This window comes from Parasteatoda tepidariorum, chromosome 11, assembly GCF_982258835.1.
Source record: "Parasteatoda tepidariorum strain Cologne lab strain chromosome 11, Ptep-v5.0, whole genome shotgun sequence".
NCBI classification, from domain to species: domain Eukaryota; kingdom Metazoa; phylum Arthropoda; class Arachnida; order Araneae; family Theridiidae; genus Parasteatoda; species Parasteatoda tepidariorum.
Window position 1 is genome coordinate 69,456,613 of NC_141765.1, and position 22,078 is coordinate 69,478,690.

Consider the following 22,078-nt stretch of genomic DNA (forward strand, 5'->3'; position numbering starts at 1 on the left):
ACAGCTTTACACTTTCCAAACTTTTCGAAAAATAAAACAATTCTTTGACATATTTCTTAAAAAACACTGAAAAATTTTTTAATGTTCCTTTTTTGTTTCTGAAATGCACAAAAAAAAATCACATAAATTTATCTACATATTTCACATTAGAATAACTTTAACATTTAACTAATACGAAAATATCTATTCGTAAAATACAAAAAATTTTATTAAAAATTTTGTTTAAAACTTAAAAAAATACCCAGTAATCACATAAAATGATTTCAAAATAAAATTTTAGTTCAAATTGCAAATCATCCTGCGGGGAACATACGTAATTTTAAAATACTTCTATTTAGAAATATCAAGCGCGCAAGCTCAATATATGCAAACTGAGGAAAAAAGTTTAAATGCTTCGGGTAGTTCCAGTTTACTGCAAATATTTATTTGCAAATATCTCTAGAAATAATAGAACGATCATATTATTTCTGCTTTCAGAAAAAAATGCTCAAGTTAAATACTTCTTAGATCCCGATGTTCTAGAAGCAAGTGACTTAATACTTAAGAAAAGTAAGAGCATATGTCTATCAAATTATTTATTTATATTAAAAAAGCATATAAAAAAAGAGAAACCATATTTAGTTCCGTGAAATAAAAGGTGATTCACGGAATTAATTCATCGCGAAATTACCCACTCGAATTTGTATGGAAATTTCTCCGGCATACACATTTTTCTCCACTGGGGATGGGGAGATCCGTTAATCCGAACTACAGCAGGAAAGCTGACATTCCCCAATAGATTCAGTGTATTGTTGACGGGATAAAAGTTTTATAGCTTTGTTCAGTATTGAATTGGAAGCTATTGATGATGTTTAAAGTAATTTAGTTATTATTTGTGAATATTTTCAAAGAATTAGACCACAAACGAACGGATGCCATAAGTGCGTCGTTTTTTAGACGAAAAAATACATAAATAATTAATAGCTAATAGCTTTTTGATTTAAAAAACGAAATAACGGAAAATCTTTGTCAATAGAATTATGGTCGTAAAATGGGATGCGCTTATATTTGTAAATGAAACAAGATTGCAATATTTATAAGAAAAAATAGTACTCGTGAAAATTGGGATGTGTGGGTAAAAAGTCTATTTACATGACGAATGCATTTTATAGTTTATATCAGTTGAATAGTTTAATTAACCTGCATAGATTATTATATTTTATTTAATTAAAAAATAAGAGTTCAATTAAAAAAAGGTGTTTTAATATAACTATAAAAAGCAGTTTTTTATATTAGAATTGTTATCTAACTTAAAATTTTAAATTTTGTTGTTGAATAAAATTGCATTAATTAATGTTCATTTTGGATAATAAATTATCGTACAGCAAAATTGCAAAACTCAACTTTACGTATTTTTAAACACAATATGAAAGCAAGAATAATTTTTAGAAGCTTCAACTGTTGCTATGTGTATACATTTCTTAGTTCAATATTTCGTTTTTAAACATTAAGTTATCTCATTAATAAAAAATTAAAGGCTAAAAAAAAAGGGGGAAAAAAACCTTTGAAAGCACAAAAAACTGCAATTTGATTATAAAAATAAATATTAACCATAATAAATGAAAAATGACATAAAAATAACTATAAGATTTCTTAATTTTTTTGTTATTCAAAAAATTAAGATACTTTCTGAAATTTATGAAATCGACTCAATAATGATTAAAACAAAACAGCAGAAACAAAACAATAACCTGGAAACAAATTTTGCGGATTCTGTTAATCTTGATGAGTGAAAAATTATGGTAAATGGTCCAGAGTAAAATTTCAGTTGGTATTGCCATCTAGCGAAGATTTTCTTAACTAATTTTTAACCCCACACATTTAGGGCTCTCCTTTAAGATGACGCTAAACAGAGGGAGAAACCCTTCACGGAAGATTCTCTTTAGCATACATAAGAAATTTGAAATTTAAAGTATAGGAAAAGTGAGTTCAGTTGAAACTAGAATAAAGTTTTAAAAGTTGATTTTTTTTTCTTCAAAATATCAAAATGCAAACTAATTAAAACGGGATTACGAAGTGGGGAAGTATCCTAACAGTTATGGGTTTAAGTATAAAAGTGACAGATTTAGTCGATTAATTTTCTAAACTAAAACTTAAATCACATTTAAATAACTTAAATCATTTAGTCAGTTAGTTTTACAGATTGTTTGGATACGAATATCGAGACAAAAACTTACTAGACTTTTTATGTTACACTATGGTCGTTTAGCGCTTTTAAAGGTTATTTTATAAAGCTTTATGTGCAGACGGTTATTTTATAAAGTTAGTTTATAGGCAAAAATTTAAATTTTTGTATGAAAAATCATCGATTGATATAACTTCATAAATGAAAACGCGCCATTTTTAAAATGGTTTAATCAAAAATTTCGATTAATTATTCTTAGTATAAAATATTTAAATCATATAAAGTTTTTTATACAAAAAATGACTTTACATCCGAGTATACTTTACATTTTCTGAAAACTTTTTGTTGTTTTTCCTCTTATAATTTATCAATAAAAAAATAAAAACAGTAAATAGGGAAATAGAAACAGGTTATAGGGATAAAAGAAAGTGGAAATTCTTTAACCTCAGCACAAAGTAGTTCTACATATAGTGTTTGAAGGTTTGAAACAAGCATTACATAGAATTTTAATATTCTTCAAAATCTTCTAACCGTTAGTCTGGATTCACGGTCCACAAACTATTCTTTAAGATTCGGTAATAATAATAGCAATAAAGAAAATTTGTAATACACCTAATATGCCCTTTAGGTTAGCAGTTGAAAATGAACAAAACTGTCACACTTCTGTTAACAGATAACTCAGGGATGTATACAGCATACATTCCCATATTTACAGTTCTCGATAAAGAACGGAACTATAGCTCATAGGTAGAGTTAGTTAAAACAGTTTGAAACCAAAATCGAAACAATAAAGTGAATTTGTGTGTCAGCAAACATGTTGTAAACAGCGAAATGAATAAATAAGTAACGAGCTTACAGAGAGCAAAAAGTACGAGTCGACATAAGTATGTTTTTAAACCCTTTATATAATACTCACTTATTCGTTACATAGATTTGATTACATCCCGTTCGCTTAACTATTTGTGTTGATGTGCATTAAAACAATGAATAAAAATCATCGTTAATTGAATTTTTTTCACTCAACTAAAAATATTTTGAACTTGAAAATTATAGGACAAATACATTGGTCCATACGAATAAATTAACACTGGTATCTATTTTGGTAAACAAAAGTAAGAATACTGCAGTTATCAGCGGCGGCACACATAGTCAAGTGTATGGTTTTTATTCGATGATGAGAAATACCGTTAGTCACATTTTAAGTAAACTTTTTTAAAAATTTAATACATATCCAGGATTAATCGAAAAAGAATTGTTATACTATGATTCAAATATGATAACTTTCTAGCATTAAAAAGACTTGTCCTTTCTTTCGTTCACTAAAATGTTGAAAGTAATTTGACAGCTTTTTGAAAATAGCAAAGGAAAATACTATTCATTATTAACAACTATAATATTATCAACCATAGATTATCAATTTAATAAAAATAACTTTTTATTAAAAACTTTGAAAAATATACTAACAACGATCATTAAATTATTCTTATAATTATTATATAATTCTTATTGGGTTGATTAATCTTTTCAACACTAAAACCATGTCTTGCAGTCATTCTCACTTAAATCAGGTACATTTTTTTTTATGGTTCCTAAACACAAGTATTTTCAAATTAAAAAAAATAAAAAATTTTCTATCGTCAATTTAAGTTTTTATCATTATTCAATATTTCTTTTTTTATGTTTTTTTTTTAAATAACACATGAAACAAAACAAAAAATATTCAATAGAAAAATAAAAAGGCGCCCGGCGGGCTCCACAATTTATGTGATATTATGCGCAGGGGTCTGTCCAGACATTTTGTGAAAGGTCCATTTTTCGTGAAATTGTGAAAAAATTACTCACATTCTTTCAGCCAGGGTCCGTTTTTATGAATTTGTGCAAATAGGGTCCGGTTATTGCAAAAAACATTTTCAAGGAGTTTTCAAATTGTAAATAGATACAAGATTATGCTCGGCACTGTAAAATTATAATAAAAAAATTAAATTTTCAAAAATAAACAGCAATTGCTGCTTCCAAATTAGAGATGCAACATGCACATATTTCGTATTTAGCTTATACTGCTGAACGCAGAATATTAATTTCGGACCAATAATTGAAGAATCGTCTGCCGAAGTCAAAACTTAATTCATTTACATCCATCTTTCTTGTTTTCTGCCCTGGGAAGGATCTATTCGATTAACAAAACAATAATGAAGATATACAAATTTGTGAAGGGTCCAATTAAAAGAAAAATCATTTTGTGAAGAGTCCGTTTTCATGAAAAGATATTTTGTGAAGGGTCCGTTAACGGACCTTAATTTCTTCTGAACAGACCCCTGATGTGCAATATAATAAACCAGAGTATGCGGCCCGCATGTTGGCAAGGCGTGTTTTAGAGCAATCGAGCCTTTTAAGTTTATATTCGTTCTGAATTTCACTGATCTTTTATGGCCCGAATTATGTCAATTATAATTTTATTACTTTTACGCAATATTTTCTCTAAACCAATGCGTCAGTTCAATTTAAGAATTAAAATCAATTCGGAAACAGCTTCAGTTTTAAAAGTTTTGTTCATGTTTAACGAGTTAATGATAATATGTGCACAAGTTAATGTGCACAGTAAGTTAAAGATTCGAGTCAACCTAAAACATTTTTTTATTTCCAAAACTATACTTTTCAAATTAAATATTTGAAGCCATTGTTTCAGAACTAGTTCCACTAGTTTATAGAAATTATGCAGAAAAGATTAAAAACATTTCTCTTCCAAGGATTTATTAAATATAAATAGAAGTATTTGAAAATAATGGATATTTGCATATTTTAGATTTATATTAAACAAAAAATAATTTAAATATAGCCTTTCGCCTAGTTATTCCATTGATTTGGGTTCAATGGCACAAGAAACAGTTGCGTCAATAGTGCGCCAATTTCAAATGATTTTACATACACAAAGTAGCAAAAGTAATTGGTGTTATAAATTATAAAAATATTTTGAACTAGTATGATTTTGATATAAGTCGACATTAAAGTTCATTAATTTTTGTTCAGAAAAACTACGAAAACAGTTGTAGTTTCAGTTGACTTTCTCAAGAATAGAATATAACAAAATATAAAAATAATTTAAAAAATATTATAATAAAATTTTTTATCCTCGTTATATTTTATTGTCAATATTTATAGTTGTTCTGATTTAGAAATAATAAAACATAAATAAATTGCGTTCCACAAAATAAAAGATAAAAACAGTAAATAGCAGCTTTTGATCGAGAACATTTTGCACGTATGAAATAAGCATTAGTTTTTAAAAAGCTAGTTTCGAAAAAAAAAGAACTACATGCTGGTTAAAATATCCAATACTTCATTCTTTTAAAAATATTTCTGCAAAAAAATTATGTGATGCAAAAATAACTTTCGTTAGGAAAACTGAAAATAGAAAAAAATAGATAAAAGGGATATACTTTCAATTTGTAATAAATAAATGACAAAATGAAAGCTAATGAAATTATAAACGTAGAAAAGGAAATAATTTCTAAATGCAGTGTGTAAAAGTGAAGTGTGTAAATTAGTAAATATAAAAAAAAGCTAAATAAAATCGAAAAAGTGCAAAAATACACAAAGAAACATTTAGACAGAGAGTTGAATAGAATTACTATTCACATACGAGGATTTTTGATTCAAGTCTGGATGCAAAATTAAATTTCATAAAAATTTGGCTTTTTGTTCATAAGTCAAATTAAATATGATTTTCAAATTTTATCTACATCAAAAACTTAGTTGCAAGTGTACTTTTAACAACCTTTCCTCATATTTCAAAAAAGGGTTATGCAAATACATCATTAAAACATGATTTTAGACTAATTCTATTCCAATTTTCATTCTTGTTTTGCTTATAAAAAATAAATTTTCATTAATAATATCCTTAATTAAGCTCCTCCATAATATTTTAAGGTCTAATTATCAATACAGAAGAAAAAAATAAATATTTTCATTATTAAGAACCTCATTAAAAATAGTTTTATCAAAATGTTTTAAATATAATGATATTTTTAAGCTAATGAGCCATGACAACGATTTTACAACATCGGAAATAACGTTAATAAATTGACCAATCTAAGAAAGGCAGAATCGAACATACGAAACATAAAAGATAATTTTTAATCCAGAAGGGGTTACAAATTAAGACATACATGCTTTACGCTTATTACAGTAATTTGTTTTCGTATTACAATACGCAAATAACTAATCCTTGCATTTTTGACAGAATTTAGAGGAAAAAATAAATGCATATATATAAATGTTATTGTGTTCCATTTCATGTAATAGTTTTTACTCATTCGATGGAAGTTTATAACTTAACGTTGTACTTCAAATGACAGAGAACTAGTTTATTTGTTTCATATTGAAGCTTAATAAATTTCTTTAAGATCTGTGTAAAAAGAATCGAATAGGCTAAGCAATATTTATGCAGGCATTCTTAAGTTAATGCATTTCTCAAAGAAGCTTTAAAACAGACAGTAGGTATGTTTCTTGAGATTATTTGCTCAATATTATATGATCGATCATTTAGAGTTTATACAAAGGGTCATAGTTGAAAGAATAATTTAATGTAATGAGAATTTGATAGAAAGTGTTGTCCAAATACATACTCAACATCTCAAAATATATAATAACACATTTATAGATTGCATGGATAAAAAGGTGATCTAATTTCTTAAGAAGTTTTTCAAGCCTTAAGAAGTTACTGGGTGCTGTCTTAAAAGAATTGAGCATGAAATCTTTTTCTTTTTAAAAATAATTCTTTTAATAAATTACATGCAAAAGCAGCTGAAGTATTATTAATAAAAAATACTTACCAAGAAAAGTAATAAGTTTGCCAAATGAATATTTTAATGAAGAAATACCTTTTATTACTGCTAAACATCTGTTTCAATTATTATTTGAGATTGTTACACGACAAATTGAGAATTAAGAACAGTAATATAAAAATGAATTTTTTAAAATAACTTACATTGTTTTAATAGTCCAAGGCAAAGGAAAGTACTTCAAATGTCACCTCTGTTCAAGTTTGGTTTTTAAATATGAATAATGAACTTCTCATTACATGCAATACAATAACTTATAATGTCCAATATAACACAGTGATGAATGAAACTTTTTTTTTGTTTACTTCTTGGTTTTGGTTATATTTCCCATATTAAAATTTATTTCTCAATTTATTAAAAATTCAGTAATTTTATAGCAATTCAGCTTCGGTAAATAATTTATAGCTAAGTTGACAAGAATTCAGTATATATGATATATGTAAAGAAATTTTTTTTTCGTTTCTCGAAATTATATATTTCTAAATCATGAGAAAAAATCACACAATTACTTTTACTTATAAAAATTCTGTACTAAAGAGTATTTATTATTAAATAGTATGTACTAAAGAGTATCAAAGTTCACAGCGATTTGCAAGTGAAATTTGCTTTTCTTAGTTTATAATTATTATCATTATTATGTTTGACTAAGGTATTAAATTATGCTGAAAATAATGCTCTTTGCCTTTTCTTTTTATGTTCAAAAGGAACAATATGGAATATTTTTGTTAAAATATAAACGAGCAAAAAATCACTCTGTAAGCTACGGACAATTCGGCTATGTGTTTGCAAATAGAAATAATATTTGCAAGCTACAACGTTACATTAAAACAGTCGTAAGAAAGGTCTAAAATATTTACAAAAATATAATTCTGGAGATTTTTTTTAGTTGAAAAAGTTCATTGCGATCATAATAATCTAGATAAATAACCATCTAAGCTTTCTGATAGCATATAAAGTAATGTGGAAAACAAGCATAAACATTTGTTTCATGAAATTGATTGTATCTTGCGTTGCAAACAGGTTTACTTACTTAACGAAATTATGTTACACTTACTGATCATAAAAAAAAATTTAAACACTATTTTATGTTAAACATAAAAAAATATATATACTACTTTGTGAAGCTTCATTTAATTTAAAACACATTGTTTAAACACAAAGATATCATTTTACCTGACAAATAATTAGTTTGGATATTTGTTTTCTACTACAAACTGTAGATGTATTAAATATTTTGTTTTGCTGATCTTTTAAAAAATAATTTTAAGAATAATAAAAGTTGGCACGTAAACTAGCTAGCATTAATAAAATATAAAAATTGACATAAAAAAATAAAAAAAAGTAATGAAATTTCACCTCGTTAATAAACAATAGAATTGTATTATGAATAGTGCTACTTATAATTAAAATTTTTTTACTAATTCTTAGTTTATGTAAATAAGATTTGATAACAGTGAGTTTTTATGTTACAGTCTGAAGTTCTAAAAATTTTCTACATAATAAGATAAATATATATATTTTTTTAAAATTGAATTTTTCCTACTTAGCATTTCCCGACACTAAAAGAAATGATAGGTATTTAATGCCTAGAGGAGCAGATGAAATAATATTATGTTCGAGTGTTTATCAGAACATACGAGCCAAGAACTGCTAGAAAACACAAAAGTAAATTATAATAGAAAGAATAAATGAGAGTGATCACCTTTAGCGGCTAAGGCTTCGGATGATGAGTACCCAAGCTTGTTCAAAGCTGTCCGGACAAGTTCAGAAAAGAGAGCATTACTGGGAATTATTGCATAATTATCTAGATCTACAGAAGATTGAGATAAATCAACTGATTGGCCCTGCGGTGAGACCTGCTCCACAATACAGTGCACGGGTATTGAACGACCTGTAGAATAAAACATTTTATAGTATTCAGAACATCGTATAAATTAAGATGTAATGTATGATGTGACAATAAAACTATGGTAAAACAAATAATATTATTTAATAAATCACTCAGTATCATTTATGCACAAAAATATATATGCAATTACTATTTCAGATGTTTATTTTAGGTGCAATTTTAAGGCTGTTTTTCAAAGTCTATATCGCCACATGAAAAAAAACGCTTTTTAGCGAATAATATGGTATTTTTATAAGTGTTGTGGGTTTGTAGCAGTTATTCATCACTGTTAGGTTAAGTTTGACTACTTTTTTTGAATGACTAAGATGTTAATTAAGAAAATAGAGCAAAAAATTAATAAGTGCATTTAAGACTTCGGAGGGTTGGTCGAAACATGAAATAACTCATTTAAACGAATAATATGCTATTTTGAATAATTGTTGAGAGTTGTTATTCACGGCTGTTACGCTTTGATTATATTAAGTCAACGCTTCCTTATATTAATCAAGAAAATGGGGCAAATTGTTAGTATGAAGAAAAAACAGAGTTTGGGGAAAATGAAAAGCGTTTGTGTTCTAGTTTTTTAACATTTGAAAATATACTACAAAACTGATTTGTCTTTAAAAAAACTGAGAATTGTTCATTAATTTTAATGATTTATATCTAAGGGGAAAAATCTCGCCGAATTGGTGATTTTTTAAAAAGCATAATTAAAAAAAATTTTTTTGTTAGTTCTCAAACTCAGATAATTTTTTTAAGGAAAGAAAATATGAATATCATAAGATTTTAAATTTGCTTTGAGTAAGAACCTTACATTTTTAAGATTTTTTTAATATAAATTTCATTGGTTACAATTTTTGGAAAACACCCATAACGTAATGTTTAGAAGCAGAAGCTAATTAATATTTTCTTAAAAACGATTCAAATCATTGATACGTTCAAGTTTAAAAAAAATTGAAGATATTTAAGATTTCTTATCGATACACTTAAATACAGGCAATTATTTTCTATAAATAAATGGAAATCAAGAATAAACACTAATAATATTTGAAATTGTGGCAAATATGTTTGAAATTTTTAATATTAAATGTTAATAATTAGTAATCATTTTAAAAGACTAGCTCGCAAATCACATACAGTTTAAAAGCGTCACAAACCATTTCAATACTATAATTTGAATATTTTACAATATTAAAATTTTCGTTGGACATTTTCATATTTCTTTACTTAAATTTTGACAATACGTAGATATATAATATAAGAGATTGGGAAAAAAAGGCTTTTAAATCATACCTACAATAGTGTTTTTTTTTTTTAAATCCACAGATGTGACATAAACGTGAATTTTTTCAAAAAAATAACTGCTCTTTTGTCACTATATGATTACAAAAACAATACTTCTCGTCGATTCAATTTAAAATACAAGTCTAGGTAAGATGACTAATTTACATATTTTCGATGTTAGTTAATATATTGCATCAGATGCTGTTTCACGGTTAAACAATTTGAACAAAACGTTGCCTTTCGTGACAGCAAAATATAGATATAATTTCAATGTTTATTTTATTTAGATAATCAAATATTTTTGCGAATTAAGTATTTTGTTACTTTTTAATACTTTAATTTTATTTCAACTAGTTAGACCTTTAAGGAACACATATAGTCTTCTCTTTGTTTCTGAATAAAAGGCAAAGCATTATGCTATAAATTCGATTTCATCTTTAGCCTTTGGAGAGAGAGAGTCACTTTTTATTAATGAATATCAGGGATTGCATGGTCCTTTAAAAAGTGGTAGAAAAAGTTAAAAAAATAGGACGTATTTTAGTGAGTTATGCCACGCTTAATATTTCAAAATATAAAATCGAACCATTGGTTTCATTAATAAGGTTTTCGTTTGGTTTCGTAAGATGAAAGCTACTAAAAAGAAATTCTTAGCTTTATTACAATTTTGAAATCACTCTTTAAATTTTTCAAGGAAAGTACAAACCCTACATATTACATTTCGAGTAACATATTAACCGATTAAAATCTATAACCTCGTCGGATCGAACATTACATATTATCCTATTGTACAGAATTAGAATTTAGTGAATATCAGCATTTTATTAGCTGTGGTGAAGAATACAATACCACAACTAAAAATAGCGACTCAATAAGTTGTGTAAGGCGCATGAGGTGGCCCCATTAAAAATGTAAAGTTTGAAAACCTATGCCAAAAACGTGATTTCAAGTTTCTTCGAAAGAGATAAATCTAAACATTAGATTTTGTTTGTTCGATTCTTTTCACGCTGTTTCCATGATAAATTTATTCTTTACAATTTAACGTAATTTTTATTTTCAACTGTACGAAATGTGTTATTTTTTTATATATCATATCAACTTAAATCTTCCTTTACCGTATTATGTGGTCAACTCACCTCGACATAAAAGAGATGTTTTGTAAGTTCATTTTCAAATAATTTTTTTCATGCTTTGTATTTAATATATTTTTGCTCAAAATGTGTTGAGTACATCTATGAGAATTTAAAATATGTATTAACATTTAACATTCTTTTGCATCGCTATTCTTAGGGCTTTTACTTTGATTTGAAAAATTATCCTAGACTTACTCTATATGCAAATATACGGGAAAAAATTTAAATACACGCGCAAATTTACTATATGATTACAAAAACTATAATTTAGAAACATTTTATATTATATTATATATATATATATATATATATATATATATATATATATATATATATATATATATATATATATATATATATATATATATATATATATATATATATATATATATATATACATACATAAATATATATATATATATAGATATATATTAAAAAACATCCCAAATAACGAAGTAATTTAGATTCTCACAACATGTGAACTCATAGACGCCAGAAGAAAAAAGAATGCCAAGGTTAAAATACAATAATGATTGAAGTAAATTTAAAATCATTCTTAACTTCTCAATTTTATGCCGAAGCAACGGCAAATTAAATTCTGTATTATTAACCTAATTTAAATTTCAAAACAGATTGAAAAAATAAAAAGTGAAAATTACTATGTTTAAAATGCACTTTTGAAATTGTAAAATCTGAATTTAAATTACAAAAGTGCTAACATTCATTATAGCCAACCGCGAATACAATCATTCTCGAACTTATTTATTAGTATGGCTTATAATTACTATCAAAATATAAAATTTAATCTTAATGCTTTCTATTGAATTAATAGATGACTCGAATGTAAAATTTCAATTCAGAATAAATATTAATATAAGGTGCGTTACAATTTCATTTATTTCAGTATAGTAATTCTATAAACACAACAATTAGACCTCAAAAAGGTAGCATGCGTTTAAAAGTAATAAATGAAAACAAGTAAGGGAACGTCTAGAATAGAAAAGATAAATTAAAAATAATTATATATAATTCCCGTTTTTGATCACAGAATACGTTAGTCAGGAAAAAAAGACCAGGATTCAGGTGTAAATTTTGAAATTAGAAATAAACGATGACTTTACTAAGGTACTATATATTAAGATCGTTCACATGTTTCAATAATGATTTAGTAGAAAGAAGGTTTAAAGAGTCATACTCATTGTCGAATTGCAAAATCACAAAAATTTAAAAAAAAAGTATTGTGTTTTTTTTCCCTTCACATTTACACGACGCATGTTAACAGGTATGTTTACAAACAAGAACAACTTTGTTAGATGTTCGCAGCTTTTAGAGCAGACAATCAATCTAACGAAAAGGCGACTTGGAAATCTAAGTATGTTTTCAAAAAAAAATCTACAGAAAAGTTGGTTTTTATAGGTTGGTTAAAAAAAATTGACCTATCGATATGAGTTGTCGTCGAAATAATAGTGTTGGCAAAACGGCGTTCAGATGTTTTATTTTAAATAATAAAAAAAAAATCACGCTTTTAAAACAACCTTTTCGAATTTTCAGAGTGAATCAAATAATAATAATAATTGGTGCTTTTTAGTTCTTTTTTTTACCTACTCATTTGCCGAACAAAATAGAAATTATAAAGGCAAGTTTACTTCGGTAGTAAAAGTATTAAACTACAGCAAGAATTATTATATTTATCTTTGTAAACATGTAAATGGGTTTTCCAAACACGAGCTGATGTTTTAATGATCAAAACTCCATACACAAAATTCACCATTAGGTTTACAATAATTGATTTTATAACCGACTGTTGAACAGCCGACCCAATTTTGAGTTTAAGACAATCAATGTTCAACTCCGTAGCCATTAAGTTTAAACAAAACCCAGAAGACAAGGGAACTTCAGTATTAAGCATTGAGACAAAGTAACTTCGTTTACGACTTTTTGACGGAAGCAATTCGCATTTGCGTTACAAGGAGAGGTAAACTTCGAAAATATCTCTCGATTACACTTACGTTTACGTCAGCAGGAGGTAGGTGTGATCCGGGAGCCAAATTAGTATCAAGCAGCGACTGCTGGGATTCGAACCGAGGACATCTCATTGCTGAAGGGTACATCAAATTCATAAAAAGTACTTAGTTTCTCTAACAAGAAATCTACCCCAAACGTGAAAGGTACTCTCCGTCAAAATTATGACGTGACAAAAATTTTATCGAATTGATTTTCGAAATATAAATTTTTAAAATATAATTCATAACAAAAACATTTGAAAAAAACTATAGTTTTTGCCAAAAGAGCGATGGAAGTTCACCAAGTGGAACACTTTTAAAGAAGTTTAAAATACATAAAATCATAGCAGACGCATTATTTATTTCGAGGTAACAATAGACATTCTTCATTTTCTATAAATAAAAATATAAACTTGACAAGTGAATAAGACTCTGAATAACATTTGCTTGAAACACAAAGTTAATAGTTTATTCAAAATTTAAATTAGTTATATTATATGATACTTGTTTTTCTTAATTTTGAAGTGAATCATATTTGGCAACTAATAAAAGTTCGATTTGAACAACTCAAAAATTTAAAAAGTTTAAAGCGATTTTCTAAGTAGTTTTCTTACTTTTTAAAAGAAAGCTTAAAATTATAAGGAGTTATTCCACAAATTTCATTTTGCTCTATTAAACAAGATTTATTAATAAATGATAATACTCTTCTAATGATGGTTCGTGCAACGAAGTGTGATCGTATTAGGAAGTAAAACATGCAAAAAAAAAAATATTTTTAAGAGGGATGATCCCCGATAATGCCGTTGACATTTATAATAAATCTTGTTTAATAGTACTAATATAAAAAATTTGCGGAAAATAATTTTGAGAAACTTTATAAATTTGAGTTTTCTCTTACTATGTAAGAAAACTACTTAGAAAATTGATTGAAAGTTTTTAAATTTCTTAGACATTCAAATCGGACTTTTGCTATATATACGATTCACTACAAAATTAAGAAAAAAAAGATTTTTACTTTTTAACTATTACAGTAATAATAAAAAACTATTTTAATTATTAATATCCTGTGCAGTTTTCAGAAAAATTTTCTCAAATATTGAATTGGTCCTAAATTTTTTTTAAATTTTATTGAATATTTTTAAAATTATAACAAAAAAAACCTAAGAAAAAAAAATTCATTTTTTATCAAAATGTCCATATTTTCATAAATATTTAAGTTAGGTTTGCAAAATTTTGTGCAATTATTAGATATAATAACCAAAATAATAGTTGCAACATACAAATTTTATTATTAAATTTTTCGGCCTAGCATGTTCAAAAACATTTTTTGCCGCTTAAAATTTATTGAAGGTCCCTCAAACCTCAAAAGCTTTAAATTTCTATGAAATGTATGAGAAATCGCACTATCTAAACACTTCTAAATTTACAAACTGATTCTCTTAGTAATTTCAGAGAAATATCAAAAAATGCAATAGTGTCGAAGTGTTTCCATAATTTTGTTCAACCTCTGTATATATCTTAGAGCTATTCAACACGTTCTAATTTTTAACTCTTAGTGCTTATTTAAACAGGTATATAATAACTATCGCCGCTCAGTATATCAGGAATATCAATTAAAGAAGAAAAAAAAATCGTGTTGCCATTCAAAACTTTTGAAATTTTGTCACAGTAACTGAAATGGTGCAATTGTTCATAACATAATTCTTGAGCGCTTAGATCATAATAGTTATGTACAAAATTTTATTCCGTCGTTCAAAACGATATGCTCTCCGGAGGGTCATATGTTGGTAAAAGTATTATATATATATATATATATATATATATATATATATATATATATATATATATATATATATATATATATATATATATATATATATATATATATATATATATATATATATATATTACACCTTCAACTGAAAATAAAAAAGTAAAGAGAGTGAGCAATCAACTAAGTTACTCTCACTTCAAAAGCTACCTCATAAAAATAGAAACTACAGCATTACATTAAAACACACTATAAGAGTTTCTTAAAATTGCTTCTTTCAAAAATATACTCCTCAATAATCTTAAGTCTCTCTTGAATGGAAAGAAACCTGTGTACGTTGTTTGATATACTTTGTCAAAAGTTGAGACAGTTACATGGCGTTCCTTCTAAATTGGAACACGCGAAAGTAACAAAAGTTATCTGATGAGGAGTTCACCATTCTTTCTAAATTCTATACTTAATAATGAGAAGAAACGTAGTCATTCTTTTTCTCGTAAACACAGAGCTCAGCCGATACCGATAACTGCAGAAGTCAGCCAATATCCGGTTTTCCCGCCCTAATCCTTCTCCTGCTGAGCTTCAATCCCAAACCAGACCTCTCGGTCAGATCCAATGAAGAACCCATGGCGAAGATAATCCTTTCAGTGTCTTACATTGGATAGCTAGAAAAAAAGCAGATGATTTCTCCCGGAACTATCTCAAACATACAAATGCCAACTAGATGGGGGAAAAAAGAACAAATAATTTTTTCCTAAAGTAAAAAGGCAGATAAATTGCATTTCTGAGTCCTCAATGCCAAATTACAAAATATCTTTTATAACTGTTCTTTCCTAAATTTTATTTCTTGTATTAGAGTTTTATTTGAGATTGAAAAAGGCAAGAATTAAGGATGATGAAAAGGATTAGAAAAGGAGACCTTAAAGATTGAAGACGAAATTTTTTATTTTTTCAACGTTTTAGTGTTTAGATAAACTAAAAACTCATATGCTAAAGAATTTTTAAAATGTTTCAGAAGTGCTTTTTATGAATTCAAAGTAAATATTTAAAGGAAAAAGCCAATTTTAGAAAGTAAATACTAAGATGATTCAAATACAAAAATTCAAATTAAATGTCAACAGATTTTTCTTTTACAAACCACACTTAAACCATAGTAGTATTCAAATATTACAATAAAATATGGTTTGTTGTAACGGAAGAGCTAAGCCAAACAAAAAATTTTATTCCAGTTACATCTGTATCGGTTTATGGAAATAAATAGGAAAAATGGAGAGTAATATTCAAAAACTTATAGAATTTTTTTTTTACCTTTAAACAAACTTGATTAATTTTTTTTTATTTAATATTTTATGACAATAATAAAAATTTTACATTTTGTCACAAAAACATTTTTAATTAAAAGTATAAAAATCAGAGAAAATTCCTTTTTTTTTTTTTTTTAATGGATAAGCAATCATTTTCACCTTAAACATCTGATTTTTTTCATAATCTAATTTTATTTGTCACTTTATCATGAAAACTGTAAAGTCCTTTTTTTACACCTTTAATTGGATTTTTCTAGATTTGTGGTTACTTAATGGAATTCTTAAATAATGAATTTTTTAAAACTTAAATCATTGGGATTTTTTTTTATTGGATTTTATCCAGATCTTCCCTTTTTGCAATTTAATCTGTATGCCTTTATATTTAGTGGTTTTAATACGGATTTTTAGTTTTAATTCTCCTTCTTATCTTACTAATTTATTTTATAATCATATTAAATGCCAAGTTAGATTTTAAAACAATAGTGAAAAATTGGGGATATATGTCACTGGCTCCATTACCTGGACCTTTAAGTCAACTGTCAACGAGTACACATTTTATACATCCATCCTTTTAAGGCTTAGAATTACCTTTACTTTTTGCGTATTTCGCTATATCTCAAGAACTTTTTAAGCGAATTGAAAAAATTTTGCACACAATTAAAAATTCGTTTATCCTAAGATAATTCCATGCAAAAAATAATTTTTAGTAAATATTTATTACATTTTATAGTTTTATTTAATAATGATTGAAAAAATAATGAATGGTAAGGTATAAAAATTTTTGTATCATATTAAAGAATGTAATTTTACAAGGCAAAATACAAAATTTGAGCAACATAGGTCGAACAGTTAATAAAAAATCGAACTTCAAATGCCCAAATTTTGTATTTTGCCATGTAGAATTATATTCTCTAAAATTATACAAAAAAATTTTATACCTTACAATTCAATTTTTTTTCGACCATTACTAAATAAAATAATAAATATTTACTAAAAGTTATTTTTTGCATAGAATAATCTTTGAATAAACGAATTTCATAATTTTCAGTAACAAATTTTCAGATCACTTAAAAAATTCTCGAAATATAGAGAAATACGCAAAAAGTAAAATTAACATTAAGGGATCCAATTTTTGGAGCGCTCTCCAGATCTAACTATTATCCTATATTTTGGGGGGACAGAAAGAAAAAAAAGTATGTTTATTCAAAGAAAGTAAGTTTTAGTGTCTGATTGCGTAACTTAAAATATCGTCTGCATATCCCCTCGAGCCATTAAGAGAGTCCTAGAACGTGAAAATCCGATCAGATCAAAAGTTATTCAGGGTGTTCCGCTTTTTTTTCTTTGGCATACATTAGCTGTGCATTAAAATTTTCTTAAAAGTTGGTGTATACTTATTGACAATCGACTAATAAATATTTTTAATTTCATTTATAACTCAATTTTTTTAAACTATAAGTTTTGATAGCAATCCTGGCGTTTAACATAATTATAAAAGAATTAATAAGGTAGGATAGAAAAACTGGGAAACCTGGGCACAAAACCACTAATTAAAAAGACTTACAATTTAATTTATACAATTACTCAAAACTGAAACCGAAAAATATAACTGAAGTTGTTTTTCCAAGTGAGTAAGATTTAGAAAATTTTGTAATTTAAGAATGTATGAATAACAAAACAGGGGGAATCCAATGAAAGAGGTCAAATAGAGTTACAACTTTCAAGATGAAGTAATAAAGTACATATATAGTAATTAAAAAGACTAAGTTGAAAATGATTACTTAATTCAATAAAATATTATCAAATATTAATTTTCATATTTATTGCATAATTGCAGTTCATTTATTAAATAAGTGTTTTTATCATATCAAACTAAAAATACTTTTTAAAATATTTTTTATTACAGTTATAAAGCTCTTTTTTTTAAGGAAAGTTCAACTTTATACGTAGTAAATGTTTTTAAAATCAAAATAGTTTAATAATGATTGGGTTTAATAAATAAATATTTTGTTCAAAAAATTTCTAAAAACATTTATAAAAAAGTAATGTCAACTTTCAATATCAAATTTCAAAACAAATTTTTACATAAAAAATAATACAACATATAAAATAATTCAATCATAAAATTTGATTTTGCAATCAGGCCTATTTATGTTTCATTTTTGTAATACTTAACATAAGATTTCGACTAAAAAAAAACTTACAAGTTAGAAGTAAAGGGAGTTAACCAGGAATTAAACAAACAGGCAGTTTGTTTAAGAAGAGAAAAACTAAGAAAACAAGATTTAAAGCATGAGAAATGTCCTCACAGCTGAAAGAATCAGACAAAATCCTCAGCTAGGAAGGATGAAATTCCTTTCTAATAAGTCATTAACTCATGCGTTAAAACATTCGGTGATATCGCAACTATTTTAAAGCAGGACAGGAAATCCAGATGATGCCGGTAGCTCAAAAAAGTGATTAATTTCGGATTTTATTCCCATTTAAAAACACTCCCTGAAGTAAAGGTGAATCGGGGCTTTATAGTTTGCGAAAGAACTTAGTAGAGATTTTCTGGCAGGTTTTTTTCCCATCTTTTCTCTAAGTTTAGATTTCTCTTATCTGTTCTGATGACGAAGTTCAAATCTTTTAAGTCCATAGAATGAGGTGAGAGGTGGGCGATTGATCAAGAAGACGTCAACATTTTGAAAACGGATTTTAGAGGACATCGGATGAACAAATTAAAATTATTTGTCAAACAAGTCATTCAAATATCATGTAAATAAAGCTATGCCATCAAAACAAATCATTTGGGAAAACTTTGACAGACCATGCATAATTTAAAAAGCTACGTGCTAAAACTTAATCAGGGATCTCTTCAGATGACTGTTTCGGGCAATTTTCAAAATAATACCAATAGATTAACTATTTCAACCGGAAATTTTTGAACTACTATGCATTACCAGATATTTTAAATAAAATACTTGACAGAGTCTGATAAATTGTCAGCACCGTTCAACGAAGGATTTGCATCTAAAGAAGTTTTAACACAATAAGTGATAATCTACCAATCTATTTGACAATATACTTGATAATTGAAATACTTGATAGAAACTACTTGATTGACAGACTTCAACAAAGAACATTATTGATGTAAGAAGGATTTATGTTTGTATTTCAAACCTGGAGACAGCAAAAGTTTCATGCCATTTATATTTAAACCAACTATAGTACTTGTAAAATGAAGGTAATTAATGCTGGTAATAGGTAGATTAAAGATAGCTTCAAAAAAGCTTTGCATACAAGAGATCATGTTATGATATCTAAGTCAAATTTATAACTATTTCGTTCAAGATCTTGAGTTACTTTAAAAATCCAGCAAGAATTTTTTTTTTTTAAGGAAAAAACACTTAGATGCAGATTACTCAGTGTCTTTTTGGTTTAGATACAGAAGTTTAAAAACCCTAAAACATGCGTTTTAATTATATAACGGAATGCTTATACAGGAAGAAAGGATGAAATCATACGGAATAATATTATAGTTTAATCTTAGAATAGCAATACAAACCACAACTATTGGCTTAAATTACAAATCTCCTTGTAATTAAAATTATTTCCTTACCTTAAAATATCCAAAATCTCTTTTCCAATTAATCTTTATTTAGTTTTTACCTTAAACGAATGAAAGATTATCAGGGATGACGATAGAGTTTGATTTTTAATCATAGCTATGATACATTAAGAAATGTAATTTATTAAATAACATTAAGAGATTTTAATAGCAATAAACAGATTTTCCAGAAGTTCGAGAAATTTGTCAGTTCTAATTTTTACTTGTATAGGATTTAAGGTAAATAATCAAGTTAGAACTTTTAACATTAAAACCAAACCAATTGATTGAAAAAAAAATAATACAAGAAGAAAAATTTAACAACTATGCTTTTGCCCTCAAAGAAATTAATTTATGAATGAGGCCCTCCTTGAGATAAAACTGAACGTTTCGCAAACTTTTATTCATTAACCTGTTACCTCTTTACACGGAGTACTAACACAATATATTAAAATATATGACACAATGAGACAGATTTTACAGAAATTTATTTATTCAAAATTTAAATTGCATTGGGTTGAAAAATTTAATCACTTAAGTTAGCCTCTAAATAAATTAATTAATGGAAGAAGCCTTGTTTGTAATAAAATTAAACGATTAATTCCGGAAAGGAGTTAAGATTAATCGGATGTAAATTTTGAGTGTGGGTGAGTGGTGCTTTTAGATTCCTTCTTTCTTAATTTCTAATGTAACAAGCAATATAGATTAATAAAGTTCATTCATTAACTTGCAATATTACTACAGAAAGCATTTTTTTTAATTTATTCATTCATATTGAGATAAAACAAATGCATAGTTAGCATAATGTACAAAAATTAGCTTATATTTTAAAATCTATTCTAAGCCTAAAAAATTTATTATTTTGGAGGAAGTGATTAAACATTATATTTTGCAATACATAGTTTATAATTTCCACTGTTTGAAAATAAATTTGCAGTTAAAATAAATAAAAGAAACAGTTTAAAAATAAATTTGTCTAGATAATATATAGAGACTTGATTTTTTAAAACAAAATCAATAAAAAAAATAAATAGAATAATTGCATAAATAAAAAAACCCTGACACTATTCCAGTGGTGAAGAGGAAAGGCCAGTACCGGAAATTTTCCAAGGAATTTTTCAAACTTTCTCACAAGAACTTCGGTACCTTTGGAAAATAATTATTATTTTAATAGACAAATTTCTGCTGAGAGACAAGGGAAACAAAAAGTTTAGGTCAGAAAATACAGGTCAAAATGTCCTTTTTTAAAAGATCATTCAAACTTTCTCGCGAGAGATTCGGGAACTTTCGCCTTTACCAGCTTTTAATCAAAATTTAAACTAATTTTTATATTTTTGATATTTAGGCTCTTTTGTTAGAAAACGGGGGCTAAAAGCTTATATTTCTAAAAAAAACTTACAAAATTTTAAAATATAAATAAATAAATAAATAAATCATTTTAAACATTTCCACATTTTTTTTTTTTTTTTTTTGATTTAAAGAGGTCAAACACATTTATATCTCCCTATTTGCTACAATTGAGCATTTTTAGACCTTTTCACCTGTTTAGCTTCTCTCTAGAAGAAATTGAACCGTTAAAATTGTCATCTCTTTCCCTTGGGGAGATCCCGAAACTCACGCGAGGAAGTTTGAAAGATTCACTGTACGAGGGCGTCCTGACCTGTCACCCGCTTTTGATGAAAATAGGGGCTAAATATCTTTCTTAGAGAGTGCTTGGGGGGGGGGAGGAGATTATCGAAATAGATTATCTATTATAGAAAGCAAGGAGAAAATAGCGAAGAAAAGCCAGAAAAAATCTTTTTTCTTTTTAAATTAAATGGGCAAAATAGCCTCAAAACCTTCCTCCTCGTTTTGCAACTGTTCATGTTTTAGATCCCTTACAAGAAATTTTAGGTTAAAAACAATACCCTTTCTTCAAATTATATTCATGGCCATAATATTATCGATAAACAAAGGAAAGGAAGGTATCGGGGTCATATTTAGAAGTCATTTTACATAAGAATCAGCAAAAACGGAATCTTTTTTTTTTTTTTTTTTTTTTTTTTTTAACAGCATAGTGTAAAAATTATACAAAGATAGCAAAAATAAGATTTATATTAAAAGTATATTT

General features: G+C 26.5%; 1 protein-coding gene across 4 annotated transcripts in view; it reads right to left on the bottom strand.

Moving 5' to 3' along the window:
* LOC107456902 (homeobox protein dve-1) overlaps positions 1-22,078 on the bottom strand; it is a 165,584-nt gene that overhangs the window by 40,618 nt on the left and 102,888 nt on the right. For all 4 annotated transcript variants that reach the window (XM_021145060.4, XM_021145059.4, XM_071187377.2 and 1 more), the window contains one exon: positions 8,708-8,896. In XM_021145060.4, coding sequence (XP_021000719.1) covers positions 8,708-8,896 — 189 coding nt within the window. The remainder of the gene's footprint in view (positions 1-8,707; positions 8,897-22,078) is intronic.